The sequence below is a fragment of the Strix uralensis genome, chromosome 6 (genome assembly GCF_047716275.1).
Source record: "Strix uralensis isolate ZFMK-TIS-50842 chromosome 6, bStrUra1, whole genome shotgun sequence".
NCBI lineage: Eukaryota > Metazoa > Chordata > Aves > Strigiformes > Strigidae > Strix > Strix uralensis.
This window is the reverse complement of record NC_133977.1, coordinates 1,781,834-1,803,549: the sequence shown is the minus strand read 5'-3', so window position 1 is coordinate 1,803,549 and position 21,716 is coordinate 1,781,834. Positions and strand designations below refer to the sequence as shown.

General features: G+C 46.7%; 1 protein-coding gene across 1 annotated transcript in view; it reads left to right on the top strand.

The window, feature by feature from the left end:
- Positions 1–10,649: 10,649 nt before the first annotated feature.
- TWIST2 (twist family bHLH transcription factor 2) overlaps positions 10,650–21,716 on the top strand; it is a 38,095-nt gene continuing 27,028 nt past the window's right edge. Inside the window, exon 1 of the mRNA XM_074872241.1 lies at positions 10,650–11,372. Within this exon, the coding sequence (XP_074728342.1) occupies positions 10,853–11,335 (483 nt within the window). The 5' untranslated portion in view covers positions 10,650–10,852 and the 3' untranslated portion in view covers positions 11,336–11,372. The remainder of the gene's footprint in view (positions 11,373–21,716) is intronic.

Here is a 21,716-nt window from a genome sequence, read left to right as displayed (position 1 = left end):
ACAAAGGATCTCCCAGTTATATTTCCTCCATGTGTTATTTTTATGTATCTTCCAGGGAAATGCAACTGGAGAATTTGAATTTAATAAGTGCGGGATATGGGGTGCTATTAAGTCTTCAAAGCACAATCAAGCAACAGTGATGGATCAAAGGCCTACAAAAATATTGCAAGAAATTATTGGCCCTTTAGGAGACTGAGACACGACAAATGCCTACTGGATTCATACTTCAGCCCCCTTGGGAGAACAGAATTATTAAAGGTCGCTGTAAAGCCTGCTGAGAGCAACATAATGTTTTCTGCTGACTTTGCAAGTTGTGGATCAGACTCCGAGTCACCTGATAGAGTATATAGTGGAACTGACAGTAAACTTTATCTTTGCCAAAAGCGCAAAAGAGAAGGAAATGAAACATCACAGTAGTATTGATGCCAGAAAAAAAAAATAAAATTGTAAAGCTCAACTGATAATGAAAAAGCTGGGGGAGGTTCAGGCTGAGGACAGGTATGCTTTATAGCTCTCCTCCTTCAACAATTAAATGCAAGTTAAAAGACCTCTTGAGCTAAAATACACAAAAATGCAATACTTTGCAACCCACTACGCGTTGTGGTGCTCGTCCTCATGGCAAAGAAAGATAGTATGCAGTGTTCATTGTATCAAGGATTGGATAACATGGAAGCGGGACCATATCCTAAGGCTGCAGCTGCTGCCCATGTCACCTCCTGAACTGGGGTGCCTCTGGAGAAAGTGTGAGCACATGCATCACCCCCTTAATTTCAATGCAATGACTTACATGCTTGAAGTTGTCCTTATAGGACGTTGTTCTCTCATGCAGAGAGCAAAACATGTCCCACCATGAAGAATGAAGTGGTTCATCCAGCCCTGTAATACAACTTATAGTTTCACCAAAAGGAATATATTTCTCAAATCCATTTCTCATCTGTGATGCTGAAGATAGGGTGTGGGCAGCTGGGACAGACCAATTAGAGCCCAGCTTCTTGCCGTACTGCTGGAACACTGCTCCCTGTCATCCAGTCACAACACAGCAAGGCTCAGGATAATATTGAGCAGGTCACTCTTGCCCAGCGTGTTCCTACACCAGGGGTGCAACAGAGCAAGGCATCAATGGAAGGAGCAAAGGGTACCCTGACTCCTGGATGCAGCAGGCCTGGGAGGTTAAAACACCCAAACACCCTGACACAACACATACAAATCCACAGATGCTTTGCAGAAATGCTCTTCCTGTACCTTCGAGGGGTGCAGCTGTTTCCCTGAAAATGTCATTTCAGCTACTACGCATTCCTTTACACGCGTTTTGGTGTCTATACAGTGGTGTGTTTACAACCAGATCTACATCAAGAAGACCTGTGCTATGGTTCATGATGTCCCAACGGACAGTATGGTCTGCACAGGTAAAGGTTGTTACTCTTGAGGAAACAACCAGTTCACTTAATATTTCCGGAACAACAGTCCAAAACTAATGATAGTAATTTATGACTTTTTATGGTTGCTTCTTTTAAATTCTACCAACCTCAACTTTTGAGAATTTGTTTGTTTGGGTTGGGGTTTTTTCACCTAATTGTTTTTGAAAGAAATTATGTGCCTTTCCTGCTTTTTCTCCCCAGATCTCACTAGGAATGTCAAGCCTGGTTTCCCCTCGATTTGCTGAGGGTCCCAGAAGTGGAACCTGATCTTTCAGGGTCCAGTTGAGTCTTTAACAAAGCAATCTTTTCTCCTCAAAGTTTACTCAGGTGCTTGAGTTAAACAGGTGTTGGTAAAGACAAAGAAAAATGCAGAAGTTTTAATCAGTCTAAAAAATAATTTCCTCTCTCAGCTGAGCAGGTTTGGCTGACTGTCCCTTTTGATGGTGCAAGTGTAGTACTCAGCAATTTTTTTTTTTTTAAATGGAAAATTTCAACCTTTCAGCATCAAATTAAATACAAAAATGAAACCAAATCAGCTGGTAACCAAGCAATTTGATCACGAGGTACCAGCCCATTGCTCCACCAAAATTCAAAGGCACTGGTTTTCTGTGTCCACTCCACTCGTGGCCAGGCAACCTGGAGCATGGTGAGCTCCCTCCTGATCAGCTGCCATGGTCTATCAGGGATGTCCAGAGCAGGGACAACAGTCAACTAAAGTACCTGTACACAAGTAAACTTAAACTGCAACGTGCGGAGGTAAAGCAGTCAGAGTTAGGTTGCCTGGTTTTCCAAAATAAATCATGTTTTCCTAGAAATGTTAGCGTGTTTCACAAAATTTTTTCTACTTAGAAAACAAACATTTTTCTCTCAATAACTAATTCTGTCAGGCTTTTCTTTATCTACTTGGTGAGAAGTTCACTAGCCACCCAGGAGGTTCTCCAACATGATACCCCCTCCCTCTTCTAGGCCATTTAAATACATAAAAGCAAGGCACAAAGGACCTAAACCAGATGACTTTACTCCTCAGTTGATATCCAAGGGATTCTCACCAGGTCCCACCCTCCTGCAAAGACACTATACCACTGAAGACATTAAATAGCACCATCAACCTCCACAGAGTGTGAGCCACAGCTCTCCTGGGGCTACGGTTTAAAATAAAAAGCAGTAAGTAGGCTGGGAGCTGGGATGCTGTATTTTGTCCTGTTGCTGTGGGAACATCAGTAATGTCTAAAGGCCCACAGAGAACACAGAGAAGCACTGTTGGGAAAGAACTTAATAAAAAGTTAAAATGTGGTTTAAAAAGATGGATAAGAAAGGAAGAGTGGCTATGATTTTTGAGCAGTGTTTCCAAGAAAGGGAAACCAAATGACCCGCATTTGTTTTTACCATTAAGGTATGGGAGAATAGCTGTGATTTGGCTCTTAACTAGCTCCACAGCCTTTGAGGCAGAAGGTGTAGTTCCCTGCTTTAAGTAGATGAATAGTAGGGGAGGTTTGTCCCAATTGCTTGAGTTTGCCCAATGGTGGCAATGACCCAACCAGTAGACCTCTTCCTTTCTGGTACAGGAAACCAAGGTCCCATCTCTAAGATCCCACTACCAGGCTGATGGGGAGCAGCAACACTTCAAAGGCAGGACTTTTCACCACTGAGAACTGTGATGAGAATTTATCACTCAGCAGCAATCCATCCAGCCATCAAGAAGTGCTGCTCCTGAGCTGTATTCCCTTGTTTGTGTGGGACGTGACAACATCTCCCTTAACCAAAAGATGGCAACATGATATATGGCCTCTACTATGGCTTACACCCTGGAAGAAATGAGGAATTACAGTGCTGTGGGATGAGAAATAAGGACAAATATAGCACATTTTTATCTGGGCAAAGGAGGGCTCCAGGGTTTGTAAACTATGAGTAACTCAGGTATCAGCCAAAGCCAAGGTAAAGTTCAGAGCTGACTGAAGAGACCACAAATAGTTTTTAACTGATCCCATCCTCTTCTCGTTGAAAACTCAGTTTTTCTCACTTCAGAAACCTTAAAAAGTTTCCCCTTGTTTTGCCCTGGCATTCAAAATTAGTGATTTTCCCAAATTCTGACAGTTCCAAAAACCCCAGTGGGTTCCAGCACATGCACCCAGTGCCTAGGAAGGATTTGCCTTCCCCTGGCAGAGCTGTCTTACAGCTATCTGTGTCCAACTTCATCATTTTGGCTACCCAACATCTGAACTGCAAGATGCTGTACTTTGGTGGTTAAATTCTAGAGGCAGCCTCAATGGTTAAAAATCAGTTGGCTAAAGTTCAGGGCAATGAATCCTTCCTTGCTGTGTACACATCTATCGAGTGATACACCCAGGCAAACAGAGACTCCTCTGGATCTGCCTTTGCACTCATCATGCAATTTTTCAGGTTGTGTCTGTACAGTTATAAGGCATTTCTCTGGTCAGCAGCAAGGAGACATGTCACCAGTGCCATGTGTCCACCTGACATAGCCTTCAAAGTGATTTAATTTGAGGGAAATTGGGAAAGCTGATTTTTAACATGCTTTGAGAAAGATTATGTGGACCCATGGGGAAAACCATTTATTTCAATAGCAGTATAATTGCCCGGGTTATTGCTTCCCAGTTCCTTTTTGTTATCTTTTCACCTGACCACATAGTCAACTACAAGGCTGATTTAACGCTCTAGGGTCCTGGTTAATCTTCAAAAATAATGAAATGCAGGGATACAAGCAACAGTACTTTGGACATTTTCTTGGTGGGCTTTCCAGCCACCAAGAATTCACAGTACTGTGAATTCACAGTAGCTATGGGCTTCAAGATGTGTAAAAAGAGCAACTGCACTACCGACTACTGTGTACACCGCTTCAGTCAGTGGTGGAATCCAGAACAGGAGATGGACAAAGAGCATGGTGTTTGCAAAGGCAACTTGTGCCCAGCAGGAACAGTTTTCACCCTGGGATCCTGCTGACACCACCAGAGGGGCTGTGGAAGGCAGCTAAGTTACAAGCCTTAAATCTGCTTTATGGGAATCTGTGCCTTCCCTTACATTGTTTCTGGGGCTTTGCAGATTAAAGATGACAGCAAAACACTGACCTGAGGCCATCAACTTCTGCAGACCTGTTTTGTAATCCACCATGGGGACTGAGAAAGGACAGTCCCTCCCTCCATGGCTGGACTGGGAGAGGAGGTCAGTCTCGCTATCATCAGCTTGGCTGATTCCTTCCCAGACCACAGACTGCGCTTGTACTGTTTAAGTCAACCAAAGTTTCATCTCATGAGCAAGCCCTGGCTCCTCACTGAAAGCAGTCCTCCATCTTCTGGAGATGGAGAATCTGTCAAACAGTGCTAAAAACTGGAAACCAAACTTGATTTCGTTTTGAATAGACTTGTCTCGAAGTGTGTGTTGCTGTCCAAAAGATGAACTGACCCTTCCCAGCAGTGCCTGAATACTGTTGGAACAGCCAGGCTGGTTTTGGATTCTCCCTGATGTTGGTGGGAAGCCCTTCCTTCCAGTTTAATGAGGCTGGAGATGGGGGAGGAAACGCAAGGAGAACAAAATATTTCACATGCTTTGATTTTCCAGTTCATGAAACAATATTTTCATTTTCCCTAGCCCAGGTTTTAAGCTACAGTTACTACTGCTGCAGCCGCAATTAATATTTCACCTTCCAAAAAGAGGAAAACAATCTGTCTTCCTCGTGGATTCCCAGAGAGACATTCCACTCCAATCTGCAATTAGTGGTGGCCTCGGGTAAATGATCTAAAATAGAAATGTTATTTTTGGAATCATGATAGCTACTACTTTTTACTCTTCCAAATGCCAGTTCTTCTTTGCTTTGCACTATCATTAAAAATAGAATCCACAATTGCAATGCCACTGCCTTTTGGTTTCTTCCTACTGCAAGACACATGCTAGCTTTCCAACGTTACCAACATGAGAAATTATGTGGATTTCTAATCTTGCCAGCAATCAGTGATCAGACCGGAAACATTGCACCCAGCGTTCGAGGCAGAACTGTGTCTGGTCTACATTATCCTTGTCCTACTGACAACGGAGCTTGGACAACCAGGAGATCTGAACTGGTCCTCCAACAGCTTAATGCTTGAGACCTTGATCCAAAACCTGTTGAAGCCAATGAAAATCTCTTTTCTTGTTTCAGAAGCGATTCAGATCAGAAATTCAGGACTGTATTTATCATTTATGTAACGTTAAACACATGCCTACATCCCACAGGTGTTAGTGGGACTCAGATGCACCTCTCTTCTCCAAGGTATATTCCAGTGCTTTGCAGAATCCAGGCCTTGGTTAGAAAGACTGTGAATTACAGAACTTTTTAACAACCTGACTCACCATAGTATTTTTTGAAAACTAATTATGATTTCCATTTCTCTTTATTACACTGTAGATACTTTGTCCTGATGTTATACACAGCAAATAAAGCAAACTCTGGAAAAATGGCCCTTGCAATTCACACTCTGTTTGGTCAAAGCTTGGACGGAGCTGCCAGCTTCATAAAGGAGATGGGCAAAGGGCCTGCGGGGTTTTCTCAGAAGAAAGAGATGCCCACTGGGAAAAACTCCAAGTCCTTCCCTTGTCTCTTTTCTGTCATTCTCCTGTGAAGTCTTCCCTAAAAAGGTCCGTATTTCCCACCTCCTCAAGCACCAAGCTGAGGAAGCCAGATGGAGCCATCAAACCACGCATGGGGAGAAGCTGTCACCTCGCTCCCCACGGGGCAGGCATCGGCACGCCCAGCTGCCCCAGCAACACCTTCGCAAATCAAAACCACACCTTGACCTTGACTGCATTTATCAGCAGGATTAGCAAGCAATAGGACTCGCTGTCACTGGGTCAGCCTCTCCTTTGCTTGCGTCTGCTGCTCTGAGGGTTTATAACTGAGGAAGCAGAAAGGAAGAGCGGGCACATCAGCTGGTAACAGTTCAGAAACAGATGTACATTCCTGCACAAAATTCCGGCGTTAGCGTATCCAATTACTTTGAAACCGTGCTCTGCTCCAACCGTCTTATCCCTAAAGCCTTGCTCTCCTTACCTCCTGCCTCTTATCTGTGCTGCTCACTCACCGCTCCTTTGCTTTTGATTATAAACTTGTCACTGCAGGGTCAATGCTTTGGGAAACATCCGCCTGCCGCGTCTGGCTGCTGCTGCGGTGCAACACAAGGAATAAGGAAACAAAGCCCACAAAGAAGAAGTGCAAGGCAGAACATGACTGCCATTGCAAAGACAGGACGTGGAAGATGCACACACCAGATCACATTTAGTGGTTGCTGCACAAGCACCAAGGAATTATCCCCTAAATCACACCAAAGGCAAGGGAAAAAATATAATCAGCTTAATTAGACCTGGCTACAGTAGAGGCCATTTAACATCGGATGCAATTTCCAGTGGGGACATTTCTGAAAGTAGAAATGATGCTTTTCTCTATAGCAGCAGGTAGTGAGGAGGCGGAAGGCAGTAAGCACAACAGCATCTTTCTTCTTTCAGTTTGCTCCAAAAATTTGCATCCCTGGCAGCTTCCCCAACATGGAAGCGCAGTCTGAGAACATTAAAATCCTGTTGCCTTTACTGACAGGGCACACAACCTTTCCCAGCTTCCTACTGTGGGCAGAGGGAAGAGTGGCAGGAGGCAGAAATCCAAATGCTCTCCTCTGCAGCCCAGAGGGGCTGAAGGGTGATTTTCTGGCCAAGCCCTGCCAGGGGGACACCTGGACCACAGGCTTCCTACGGAGAATAAGCACTGATCCCAAAGCCCAGGCTGTGTTCATTGTTTCCCTCTAACAAGAAATTTTAGGAACCCGGTAATGGCAGTGGTAGAGCAGCAGCATCGTAGTGGATGTCACATTTAAACAAGGCCTTAAACTTTCACCAAAACTGGTTTTTGTACTGCAGTTTTTATTTCATAACTTCTTTCTCACCCTGCTGTGGTAGCAGGAAGGATGCATCCACCCCATCCTTCTTTGCCAGCAGTACCTTCGTACCATGTGCCTCCCCCACAAACCTCTGGAAACTCTCTCTTCTTTCAAAAGAACCAGATCACATTTCACCTGGGTCTGTGCACACGTAGACCATGCCTTTGGTTTGCTCCAAAGGAAGATATTTGCAGTATTGTCAACACTGTACTTAGCTCTGGCACTAAGTACTGCTAGGGGACTCGGCGGCCGTAAAGAGTGCACACATACACAGCAGCTCTGGAGCAGTGCTCGTTGGAGCTGGGCTTATAGACTTCATAATTATGACACAGCCAAGTTTCACCATAAATTTCCCCTAATGAAGCCTGCCTGATACTAAAAAGCTTTGCACATTTAGAGGTTACGAACAGCAACAGTCCCCTTAGGGAGAAATCCTGCCTTGCTTTGTCGTGCAAACACTCCTTCGGGCTCATTCGCAGAAGCCAGGCAGGGGGCTGGGGCTGTTCATTTATTTATTTAATATAGCCATGGCATGCGGAGGAGAGAGGAGCTGCTCTGCCGCGGGAGCCTGCTCCTGCTCTGTGCTGTGCAGCCCGGAGAGGCACAGCTGAAAGCACAATGAGCAGCAGAGGCTCGGCTGGACCAGGACTATGCCATGTGGCCGCATCCTTTTGCCACCACAGTTCCAGCATGATGCCCAGAAGCTGCATGTCTCCTGCTGCGCTTGTACGGGATGGGCCTGGTGGTTATCAGAAAGGCAAAATCCCTGTGCCAGCTGAGAACTGGGAATTTTGAGACACATCCACAGAGTCCAACCTCAAAACCCCTCTGCCCCCGACCCCTAGAAGGACCAAGTCCCACCCCACGGAAACACCTCGCTCCCTGGGAAATCAAGTCCTGCCTTTGGTGATCACGGCAGGGCAAAAGGAAGATGCAGAATAAGTATTAGCACACATGTCCTCAAGGCAGTGGGAGAGGAGAGGCAGCAACGATCGGTTCTGCTTGCTCTCGCAAGCTCAGGTCTGTTCCCCTTTCTCCTGGTGCTCTCAAACACAGCCCAAAATGCAGCTCTGCTCCCTCCCTGAGCAGCCTTTTGCAGGCACCTATTGCACCTTTGGTCAGTGCAGTCTGGGTGCTCAGCTCTGCAGCCCAACTGCCCTCCCATGCCCCGCGCAGCCCTGCAAATCCACGGTGGCTTACCACCATAAATGTGGTGCAAGCGCGGGAGAGCCCGTGCTGTTAGCAGGGAACCTGTTTGCTGGGAAAAACCGTGCTCTCTGCAGCTGGAAAGCGGAGGTGTCCCTCCGGTCTTCAATGATGGCTTCTCTTAATACTGTGAAATGATCCCACACACTAAGAAGAGGAGATTTCTAAATACCTCAAGGACAAACCTATCCCCCTTACAAAGGGTGTTTCGCCCTCCGAGGCACAGTTTCACATTGGCACCACTATCGACAGCAGTTCATTTCGCTTACGGGACAGGCGAGGGGCTGTTACTCAGGTTTCCCCAGCACAAATATCGCTTGCCCTAACTCAGCCGAGGATGGTATCTGCCTTTGGGTTCATGGGGCTGGTAGACACCATCCCAGCCCCTGTATTCATGGACCTCCAGGTCACAGATGCGGAGCAGTTGCCAACCTTTGGCCCCAGCTGCCAGCCCCGAGCCCTTCTGGAAAGCTGGCTTTGGGGTGTAAGCAGCGGAGGCACCCGTCCTGTCTGACTTGCCGGGGTCTTAAATTGGATTAAAAATCTATTTGCAGAACTGCCTCGCTTTCCGACTTCTGTGCTGCACCTGAAAACCTTTCCTTTTGAAAGCAAACACAGGCTCTCCCCAGGGGCTGCCTGGGGAAGTCTTTCCACTATAAACATTACCTACCAGTAGTGGAGTCAGCCCCAGGCAAGCCAAAATTCCTTCTCCTACCAAGGAACACTTTCCAATCAAACCAGACATTATTTTTTCCATTAATGAGTGTTGATACCTAGTGGAAAACTTTGCAAAGAAATCCACTCCAAACTAATTCTTCTGATACAACATCTACATTTTACAGGTTCCTTTTGTCTTATTTATTTTTATTATTATTGTTTTATTTTATTTTCCTGCTCCGTATTGAAAACATGATCTTTGCTGCTCAGGAATGCATCTGTTCCTGCAATTTGGGCTGTAACTGAAATCAGAGGTCCAAATCTGATTTTGCTCTGCCTTAGCTCCACGGAAGCAAGGAGAGTTTTCCCACATTTTCCCTGGTGTGATGGAGAGGAAAAATAGATCCCTCGTCTTCTGTTTGATACATCAGAAACCCTGGAGCTGCTACCACAATTTTTATGCGCTGGGATACCACGATTTCAACAGCAGGATATTCTGGAGGAAAAGACGTCCGCCTACCTACCTCAGCTCTTGCTTCCCCAAAAAGTACTATTTAGCATTTAACAGGGGGGAAAAAAAAGCGGGGAGAAAAATGGCAGGCAGACAGGCCGCGTGGCCAGCATTGCCTCTCTGGTGTACTCTCCGTGGGGCTTTCTACAAACTAGTATCTGCTTTCCAGATGACCCATATTTCGGGCTCCCCTGGCTTAGTCCAAGAGGGTCCTTCCATGCTCCCCACAAGTAAGGAGCCTGCAGGGGCTTCCCCCAGCTGTCCCCAAACCTCACCATGCCCCAGGGGACTTCTGCCACCCCAAGGTCACCCTGTGGGACCAGGAGGCAGGTCCTCACCCCATCTCCACAGGGCAGGGAGTTTTGGGCTCAGGGTGCTGCAAGGAGCAGCTCACAAAGGGACAGCAGGAGGTTTGCAAGACGCCCAGCACTGGGGATACTGCAAAACAGGGCACCTTTTTGCAAAAATGGGGCATTTTCTTGGGCGTGAGAGGACTTGCACCCCGATTCAGGTAAGGTGCCAATGCAGCCTGGCCATGGAGCTGCAAGCGGGACCCTCGGCAGCATGGTCTGGGAGGCAGCCTGCAAACTCTCAGCAAGCAGACCAGCACCCCAAAAAACCCTGGCAGGGGGGTTACCCTGGAGGGGTGCTGCAAATTCAGCATCTATTGGGGGGGGGGGGGGGGGAGGGGGCGTGGTGTGGTGGCAGGGGGTGGTCGCCAGCTATCTTTTATTCGAGGTACATTCCCAAGATTTTAGTTAAGTGTAACATAAAACTGTGAAAGTTTAGCAGGGGAAAAGCTTTCCTCCCACTGACCTGGCCGGCCAATCAGAAGGGAGCCCCGCACCTCCCTCACTTCTGACAACTATTTAGCAACTGAGCTCAGCTAAAGTTTCCAAAAAGTTAGAATAACTTCCTCTCTCCAAGACCTCAATTTTTTGCACAACCCCGGTCCTTGAAATAAGAGCCCTTCAAGCAACCTGGAAAACGTTTGGTCAGCAAAAAAAAAAAAAAAAAAAAAAGCCCTCCTGTTTTTCCAAAGGATCTGTCTCAGGAATTTAAAGCACATTTAAGACACACACACACTCACATAACATAAGGAGGGGGGGAAAGTCTCTTCCCCTCCCCTTCTTGCAGAAAGCATGGAAGAAAGCTCCAGTTCTCCTGTTTCCCCTGTGGATAGCTTGGGGACCAGTGAAGAGGAGCTGGAAAGGCAGCCAAAGAGATTTGGCAGGAAGAGAAGATACAGTAAGAAGTCCAGCGAAGATGGCAGCCCCAACCCAGGGAAGAGGGGGAAAAAGTCCAGTCCCAGCTCCCAATCTTATGAAGAACTGCAGAGCCAGAGGATCCTGGCCAATGTCAGAGAGAGGCAGAGGACTCAGTCGCTCAATGAAGCTTTTGCTGCCTTGAGGAAAATCATCCCCACTTTGCCCTCTGACAAACTCAGTAAAATCCAGACCCTCAAGCTGGCGGCACGGTATATAGACTTCCTCTACCAGGTGCTACAGAGCGACGAGATGGACAGTAAGATGACGAGCTGCAGTTACGTGGCTCATGAGAGGCTGAGTTATGCCTTCTCCGTATGGAGGATGGAGGGAGCATGGTCCATGTCGGCCTCCCACTAGCCACCGCCCAGGCCAGGCGAGCCCAGCTGCCAAAGGGGTAGGTACCGATTTCTCTTCTTCTGGATGATGCTCCGTGTCCATCTGGCTGCAGGATGGGGCACCCATGGCTCCCCCTCGCCATCCTGGCTTTGCTGCGTGGCACGGTCCTGCCTGGGGAGAGGTGGCATGGCTTGGTGGGGTGTGGGGATGCTGCTGGGCGAGGGGTTTGGGGACACTGACCTGGAGGTGAGATGGGCAGTGTAGAAGTGTCCGGCCCCCTCCTTCTCCTCTGCGCCTTGTGAAAAATTACAAAAAAACCCCAACTTTCAGGCAGACAAAAATCAGATATGTCCCATTTTTTTTTAAAAAAATAGGCATGTTTCTGCTCTGTGGGGATGGGTGAGCGGAGAAGGGACCGGCATCGAGGGCTGGCTGATGAGGGACGGGGGGGAAAACCATTGCTGCATGAGATTTGCCAGAAAGCGCTGCTTCAGGGAAGGGTTTTAAGAGAGGAAAAGGCGATCAGTACAACAGGCTGACATGGGGATCTGAAACAGCTGCTGCTCCGCTCCATGGGCGGTTGTGCCCAAAAAACCCGGTGCTGAGCCATCGGCTCCCGGGGTGGCCGCATCCTCTCCTGGCCATGGGGGACCAGGGAGTCCGCGGGACCCAAGCGGGTTTCGGCGACGAGTTCGCCCCAGGTTGCGTTTCTCTTAAAAGAAACATGCAGCAGATGTCGGCTGCAACCCCGGGCTGTGCCCCTTCCCCCTCACACAATAAAAAGCAAACAAAGATAGAAGAAACTCTGCCAAATTTTCGTATTTGTTCAGTTTCCCTTCCCCAAAGTGCCGGTAAAGCAAAGGCTGGTGTTAAGATGTAGTTTCTTATTTACTCTCATCACTAAACCCTTCCTCATCATTTTCCATTAGCAGGAAACGACTTCCTCTTATGTTGCCTTTGTAATATTCAGGGAGGGAGGAATAAACAGTAAGAAAGGAGTAAAAAAAAGGCCCTTAATAACACCCTCATCTCCAGCTAATTAAGCAGAGCAGCTCTGTGTTGTGTCAGCCAGAGTTTGCATACAGCCGGTCGCTCTCTGGGGCTCCGTACATAAAGCAGAGCCTGCGAACCCATTTTGCCAAGCAAACACTCGAAAGGGAAATTTTCCCCCTCCTCGTAGCGTCGCGCGTGATGTAAAATGAAATAATTTCATCATGCGGAGAATCAGCTCCTTAAAGACGAAAAGGAAGTTTATCCCAGCCCATTGGCCAGGCTTTTTTAAAGAGGCAAATCCATCTTTGTTTTAGCAGCAATAAACGCCTCATTTAAAAAAATCTTGATGCAACTGCAGTACCTTGTTTGAAAAAGCCAAAAAGTGTTCACCCAGGACTTACTAGCGGTATAAAATGCAGGCTTAAAACCGTTTTAGAAGCCGCTTCAAGTAAATGTTTCACTTGCATCCTGAAACAGTTTGCATTTTGGTGCTGCAATTAAGGTTTCCACGCACTCTTCTAGGGACCCCCCAAAATGTTAGGCTGTTCAAAAATTGGTTACTCTACCCATTGCACAAGCTGCCTGTTGTTTAGTTTTGTTTAAATCGGTAACGTTGCTGTTGTGGGTTTTATGGCTATTGCTGGCGTTACTATTTTTTGCACACCGTGCCCTAATTTCAACTGCAAAAAGCCAAAGTTGAGTCGCTTTTTAAAAGGATAAACCCTCCATTTATAAAACAGAATGCCTTTTCCCATGTTAATCTTGCTCAAAAAGCTGCAGCAAATAGATTAAAAAAAAAAAAAAAAAGACGAAAAATCCACACGCAAAAACCCAGGCTTCTTGTCAAAAACAGATGTAAAATGTCCCCAACACATATTTCTTCAGCAGTTTAGATTGGCTGAATAGTAAAGTGCTGGGATGGAACAATGCATTTATTCTGTTGTTTCCCAAATGATGTGCTGCCATTAGCCAATGATGGTTTTAAAGCTGTTATCTAATATACAACCATTCCTCTCTATCACATACTTCTTTAGCAGCAAACCCCGTTTTTTTTTTTAACCGTATTTAAAAATCACTGTCAATTGTAGTATTATTAGCATTGCTAAGTAAGACATAGCAATTTTTATATGTAGATGCTCAGATTGTCCCTACCCAAAAGAAATTGTGAGCGACATTTCGGACTGCGTGAAAAACCATGACGTAGAGCCAAACCCTGACGTGTTTTCAGTTTGCTTCAGAGTGAATCAGTATTTGGTGTCTTTGCTGTAACCCGACTTCCAGGCCGGTGGTTAGAGGTGGCTCTTTGCTCCACATTTCTGTGCCTTCTAGAGGAAGGTGGCCTTTCCCCAAGCCCCCGGACTTTCCCCCCTTGCCTCTCCTTTCTGTGCCTGTGTGTGCATGCACACGCGTGCGGTTGAACTGTTGAAAACATTGTTGACAAATGGCCTGGTGTGGTGCGGTGCGGTGTCAAATTCTATCGTTTATGGCGACAAAAATTACATCTGCCAGTTAAAAAAAAAAAAAAAAAAAAAAGACAAGATCCTCGAGAAACCCTCTAAAATGGGCAAACTTAGCTGGGTGGTGTGACACAGACTTCTGCACGGGTCTGTCCTGGCCAGTGGAGTTTTTAGGCATAACAGGGGAGCAGTCTGTGCAGTCTCGATGGCAAAAAAAAAACCCTTAAGAAATAGCTTTCTGAATTTGGGATAAGCTCCTGCCTTTCCTAGGGAGTAGCGAGCGCTGCAAACGTTGGGTGAGCATGAAGGGGTGAGCACCGTTCCAGCTGGGTTGCTGTGGCCATCCTCCCTTTTCCCTGGGTTTTGGGGAGAGATAGGCAAAGAAAGGTTTTCTCCTTGGAGGAACGGTTGTTCCCCTTCGGCTTCAAAAAAATCAGAGGAGCATTTTGATTAGAAAATCAGAGCTTTGGGAACTGGTAAAATGCCACCTGGCCTCTGCAAACGCCAGCAGGTCACTGCTGCTCGCTCCTCTGGCCACAGAGGTTTTCCTGTTCTGCTCTGCGTAATTACAGACAACTTACTCTGGTAGTTTCAAGAGAAACAGGCGGAACTTTGTACTTCAATTAGTGAAATAGGATGTTTCAACAGACATCCAAAGCTGAGCCTTCCTCGCCCAAATTTCCCCATTCTCATCACCGGCACCTGTGCCCCTTCCCTTGCAGCCACCCTTCTGTTTTTCCTTCAAAATGTTCAAGATGCTCTGAACTGCAAAACAAAAAATCAGGAGAAAAGAAAATATGTTTGCTTTTATTCCATTTAGTAGGAAAAATCCTGTCCAACCTGGATGGCAGGAACATCAGCAAAGTGTAAAGGACAATGTAGCCCTAACCCTCGTGCCAGTAAGTCTGGTCTGCCAGCAACCCCCTTCTTCCCACTCGCCGCAGCAGGGATTGGGATGAGTCCTTTGCCTCCCCTAGGCTGGCACTAATAACACCTTTCCCATCTTTTTTGTGCTGGGGAAGCTGCAGGCAACGTGTGCGTGCGATACACGGCCCTCTTACCATTGCCCCTTCGGACTTCCAGGGCTGTTCCCAGTATAAAACACCAGCATCCTATTTCATTTCGTCCTTAAAGAAGCAAACAGATGTTATCTCTGCTGGCCCTGGGAACAACCTAATTCTATAGTACATGAGAGCAGTACACTGGGGGTGTTGTGACAGTAGAACTAAGCTCTTTTTGTCCCAAAAGCCGTATTTTTTTATACGCATCCTTAGAAAAATGTAAATATGTTTCCTTGACAGGAAGGATTGTAAAGTTTGGTATTTACATTAATAGGCTTGTAGCAGGGGGTTTTCATCTTAGTGCATTTAAAAGCCCAGCAAAATGCATTTTGGATCTTCTGTTTACGTTCGTGTCTTTTCTTGGGAAAGAATAAATCTGTTAAACAGTGGACACCACATATGTTGCAGTCAGCCAGAAAACGCTCAGGCTCAGAGACCTTTGAAAGGGAGGGTGCAAGGAAAATGCTCTGAAGAAGGAGACATGCAAAAGACAAATCTGCCACAGGATAGATGCATATAAACTAATTACTGATCATAAAGAGTTAGAGACACGCATGGTGGAGGGTAAATGTTGGATCAAAACTGAAGGACCGCTTAGAAGAGCGGCAAAAGCATGTTATTACTTAATCTGCCAGAGACCCGGCTGCGGTAAAAGTCCTGTTGGGAGAGATATGCATTGAAGGGTCATTCAGGGAACAGTCAAGGCATACATTTCAGCTAAGTAGACCTGATTTGTCTCCAAATTAGTCATCCTCACACCGGTCATCTGTGCAGAGTAGCTCTAATTTTTAAGAGCGTGCAAAGCATCCTCATTAAAACAAAGGGGAAGATTGCAACGCTTCTCCGTTGCAACCTCCCTTCACATTCCTTCCTTCAGTGTTTTGTGGGGCATATTTCATAGAGTTATAGGTAGTGGTGATAAAGTAGCCTCGGAGATCACAACAGCCTCTTACAGAGCCGGGACAGATCCTGTAACCACCGCTGAAATCTCTTTTGGGGACATTTCTTGTCACTCTTTCCCCCTAGCAATATAATTATTTTTATAGCTGTACCTCTGAGAATAATTTCCATGTGGTTCAGCATGACTTTGAAATCTCCAAGCCTGAAATCTCCAGAATTTATGTCTTGCTGTAGAGCCATAGAAATAGTTTGATGAGGCCATGAACATGTAAGAGAACGCCACCACAACCCCGAGCACAAAGTGAGCTTGACATGTAATCAGGGAATTACAGCTGCCGGGTGGGGAAAGCACACGTTTCGGGTAGCTTCCCCCCACTCCCACCTCCAGCTTTTGCAGAAAATTAGTAAAGGGGAAAAAAGCTGATTAAAATAAAGTGCTGTGCCATGAAAAATGCGCTGGGCCAGATCCTCAGCTGGCTCTGAGCAACCTTGCTGCTTCTTGCTAGCTAATGATCCCATCAGACATGTCAGTGGGTTGCTGTAAGTGGCGTGGAGAGTGCTATACACCATTGCTTATGATTTACATCTTAGATTTAAAAGTGAGGAAAAACAAGAAGTCTTCCAGCTGGATACTTAGCAGCCTTGTGCTAATTAATTATTAGTTCTCAAGAATTAAAACAGTAGAAATATTTGCCAGGGAAAAAAAAAAAAAGAAAAAAACAACTCTGGGCACCCCAGCATTTAATTAGATTTGTAGCAGTAGAAGATGGCTACTCAGCAACAACAACTAATGCTACACAAATAGCAAATTAATTCAGCCAGCCAATAAATCAAAGCAAGGCAGCCCTTACCCTCATACCCGTCTCTTTAACTGCTTCCACACTGGACCCAGCCGACGGCAACCGGTCCCCCCAGCCCCTGCTGTGGCATTAGAAACTGTGCCACCAGCACCAGCTTTGGCAATGCCCTTGTCCTTCTCCCAGCAAGGGGAGCCAGTTAAGAGGCAAATAGGTTCTTCTGCAGCATGCACCCCCCTCAGCTGGGCTCTTTGTCAACCTCCCTGGCACTGTTGGTGCTTATATTTTCTCTGCGTGCATGTGGATAGGCATGCAAGGTGGGGATCGGGGCTCTGGTAGCTCATGGGGATGTGCTTTTCCCCCCGCGTTAAAGCAGGGCTTTCTTTGGGGTGTTGACTGGTAAAATAGAGGATCTCCCTTTGAACTTTTTCCACGATCTGTCAGCCTTTCTGACAGATTTTTCCACAATCTGTCAGCCTTCCTGACAGCCTTTCTGAGTCTGAGGCTTTCGGCATTTAGCAGTAAGGAGGGTTTTCCCTTGGGAAGGGGAAAAAAAAAATCAGCTTTTCTCCTCTGAAAATGAGCCGCCACATCACGGGAAGCAGCATCGGGAACCTGGAGACAGGAGGACCTTGCAGGAGAAGGGTGCAAATGGGACAGGGAGGCTTTTGGTACCTACCGCTCCTGTAAAAATGTTAAATAAGCAACAACTCTTAAGCACTATTGCTAATGGAGGGTTTCAAAGAGGCCGTTAGCTCTCTCCCACAGTCCTCCCCCAGGTCTAAGCCTTTTGGGTGGAAAGGGCATTTTGATCTAATCCTCCGAACTGAGCCCAGGAAAGGCGGCTGGGTGCTTTCCCAAACCAGCTGCCAGTGGGTGTTTGCCGGTGCCCAGGCTTTCATCCTGCGCCTGCCGGGGCTGGGGTCTCCCTGGAAGCGGGCAGCAGGGCAGCCAGGCACCCCCAGACGTCTCCCAGGGGCTTTGTTTGTGAGCCCTTCATGCGATTCGGGATTTATTTTTGGCTTCTGTGCTTCAGCAGAGGATGGAAGTTAAGCAGACCCAGTCTCACGCAGTTTGCAAAAGTGATCAGACATCAAAAAGAAATAACCCTTGTGCCCTGCACTGTACGGTGAGCTGGAAGTGAGCTATAGTCCCTCCTCTTCCTCCCATCTTCTCCTCTCCATCTTTTAACCACAGCTTGGAAAACGGAAAAGGGGTGGGGTGGGGGGGGAAGAGACAGATGTCTACTGGTTCAGCTTGATATATATTTACTGGAAGAGGTCCAGTAAGCCTGTACTAGCTTTAATTGAATTCATAATAAGATAGTTTTGCCTTGTTAACTGCCACCCCCAAGAAGAAGCTTTACCATTTCCTTAAGAGATATTAGACCTGCCAAACTCATGCTTTGAAATGCATGAATTAGGTTTTGGAAGAATTTAGCCACCAAAAATCCTCATGAAGTAATTTATGCGATTATGCCTTCGGTTCAGGCTGTTCAGGCCTCCTTTAAAAATCATATGTTTGTGCTTAAATGTAAATAAATCTAACTGCTCAGCTAAGAGAGATGTTGGGGGATCACGGCTGTACCGAGGCTCCTGTTAGAAAAAGGTCAGCTGATCCAGCTTGGAAAACTCAGTAGGGTGGGATCCAGCCAGGGAGTGGCTTTCACATAAAAAGCAGCATTTTGCATGGCTGGGGGATTCCCCAACGCATCTGCATCCAGTGTCCCCAACACCAAACTCCTTAATAAAATTAATCTGCCAGAGGGATCTTGCACAGTCACGAACACACACCTTTTAAGACTGACCCTTATGGCATGTTTCATGCACACCCTGATGAAATCTCGCTGTGTAATATGGTTCGTTAGAAGGAATTTCTGTCTGGGAGGGGAAGCTCAGAAAATCACGGGGATGTTTTTTTTAAAAAAAACAAACCAACAAAAAATAAGGGCAGACTGAGGAGAAAGGCAAACAGACATGTGCTTCCCGGCTTACAATTTGCCATTGGTAACAGGGACATTTAGTTAAGAACAAGAAAGGACTTTAATCCCTCTGCAGAAAGCACGCCTGGGGAGCACTGCCACACCCTGATACCCCCGTGCCATCACCCCGAGGATGCTGTTGGGAGCATGCTCTCCCCACAGCACAAAAAAAACCCCACCCCACATGTGCTCAGGACAGAGAAGCAACGAAATAGTATCTCACTGTTGAAAGGAAAGAATAGAAACGTGGAGGACCAGCAACGCTGCATTTCATCGCTTTCCTTTCAACATCTAAACAGCCCCATCCCACTGCGCCCGTTCTGTGCCTCTGTCAAGGGTGACATATATGTAATAGCACTTATATAAGTGTTGCCCATTTAAGAAAAAGCTATAAGATCCTACTTGGGCGTTCAGAGCGAGGACCCTGGGGGAAAGCAGTGCCGCGGACTGAGTCGCACACGTGGTGTGGCATGGGGGGAGCCCCAGAATCCATGGGTGCTTGGCAATGTCACCCACCCTGAGCGTGGAGGCAGAGCAGCGTGTCGTCCTCCCCAGAAGCACATTGTTGGGTGTGAGTGGTACATTCCCATTCCAGCATCGCTACAGGCACAGCGGGGCTCTCAGGAGAAAAGCATCAGGGACCCAATCAAACTGTTAATCAAATGAGTTAAGATGGGGAAAATAGCTTTTCAATGTGTTGAAACTGAGTGCCTGTCTCCTTGTCCCTCTTGTATACTTCCCACCAGGATGCCCAGTACCACCTCCACACCATGTACACACCAAATTGCATCCCACAGGCACCTTTTGCCAAGTCTTGTGAGCTTAAGTCTTTTCTCCCCCCAAACGCACAGGCAAGCTTACCCAGTGGGCTGTGGCACACCAGACAGCAGTGGGTGCCACGGCGTGGGATGGGTGGCAGGAATTCAGCCTGTGCAAGAGCATCCATATGGAAACAGAGTTTTTGGCTGTGGCAGTGCCTTTGGGAGTACTAAGGAATCACCACCATGGAAACTTCCCAGTAAGGTACCGGGGCATAAAACTACATGATAAAAGCAGGCCAGAGGAGATAATAGTGTCTTAAAAATAATCTATGCATAAAACATGTTAATGTGTATTTTTACACATTAGATGAGTATTCTGCATCTGTTATAGAAATTTATCATTTTGCCTGATGAGCTCAGGAAATTTCTCGTATCACAGAGTCATTTTTGCTGCCGCTAATTGCAATCTCCACGTTCAAAGCTCTGTTCCAGCTCGGTGGGGTTTTATGCACTGAACAACCAGATATTCTGCAAGAGGTTTTTCATCTTTTACCACGAGAAGGGGTGTTTAAATAGATTCCTGTTATCACCAGCACTAAATATTCCCTTTTTTTATACCGTATGGGTCTGAAATGTTCGCTGTTGGAGGGGAGCTGGAGCGCGGCTGAGCGTCTGCTTTCTCACCACCTTCCCCGTAGAGAAGTGGTGAGCCTGCTCTTCGGTTGTGCTGCAGAGAGGTGGTTCAGAGCACCAGGGTTTGAAATGTTCAAGCCACAGCTTGTGCCCCAAAAGCAAGGGAGATTGGGGCATCCCTTTCTGGTGATCCCCTCAGAAACATTGAAAGCACACGACCCAGTGGTCAATATTCCTGGTGATAACTTAATGTGTGCAAAGCAGTAACTCAGCACCATTTTACATGTTTGTGCCAGGGAAATTAGTGGTGAAGTGTGCCATAAAGAGACCCCGTTACCCCAAAATATAATTACAGGTGCCCTCAGGCAATGAATGCCATGTGCCCAGAGGGCTGAGGATACAGGGTAACATTTTCAGCCGTGAACTGGGAGCTCAAAACACACTGATTTTTACTAGGAGTGAGTTCATCTGAAAATTTTACTTGTAAGCACTGTTATTTTGTAAATCAGACAATACTTCTACTCTCAGCGGGTGGCAAAAGGTAAATATTCTAAAGTGGTTGAGGAGCCTAAGGGAAATAGATATGACTTTGAGAACAGTAGCTATTTCTTGGCGGTGAATTATGTCAGAATGAAAGAGAAATACGTGGCTTAAAAAGCAACAGTCTTCAAATATATTTCCCCTTTTTGATACTGGTTTATTGTTCTCGAATATATCATTATTGACCTATTTTCTGCTGCAATTAGAAACGCTTTTAGAAGTACTACATACATAACGCCTGAGCACATACGCGTACAAATCCTGGGTACGTTTTAGATCTGCCCACTCATCCCTGCTCCTACAGAAATAAACCTCCCGTTTATAGCATGTTTGGTGCTATTTCCTAATGCCATAATTTCACCAGCCGTGTAAATCGGTTGCGATGTATTTTTGTTCCTCCGTGCCGTTCTTTCTTAATCTTTCATTTAAACGCTACTGCATGAGTTCTCACACAGCTCTAGCAACATTTGCATTATTTTACAACTAAAAACCTCTATAGAGAAGAAATCCACAGGCTCCCCCCTTGAATTACTCATCCACTGCACTGATCACGCGGCCCTTCAGCTCTTCTTTAATTCAGACACATAATTAAAATTACACACGCAGACAGATATTTCAAAATGAGGAGCTTTTCGGTCGTTTCTGCCGTGCCACACCACCAGACCCAGCCTGACAAAGAAGCTTGGAGAATCCCGGGGGACCAATTCCATGCCAGCTTTCCCATTGCATGCGAATACGCAGCTTGTCCATGCAAGCTGCAGCACCCTGTGCTAGACAACCCCAGCGCAAGCCCATCTCAACATTGCATCTTGAAGAGGACCTCCAAATGGCACCCACCCTACGCAAAGGGTGTTTGCCCATGCTGTTGGCACACCAGGCTTGTCCCTTGGGGCTGGCAGGAGCTCCTGGCACAGACAAGCTATAGGTCCTGCAGCAGTGCTGGCAGAAGCACGGGGCAGGCTCCTGGGGATGGGGTGTTGTCAACCATGCCCTGGAGCTGGGCACAGTCCTTTTTCATGGGACAAGGCCAGCACAGCCCAAATGTGCTTTGGGAGGCAAGGGCCAGCACTGCCATGGTGGATGCAAAGAGGGAGAGGAGTGGAGGAGAGCTTCTTGGACATCTTGTGGGGAGTCCAGGCTAGGAACTCAATGCCTAAAGCTTTGCAGAGGATTTGGTTGCTGGGACTATTCACAGAATCACTGAATCACAGAGTCATCTGGGTTGGAAAAGACCTTGAAGATCACCTAGTCCAACCATTAACCTCACACTGACTGTTCC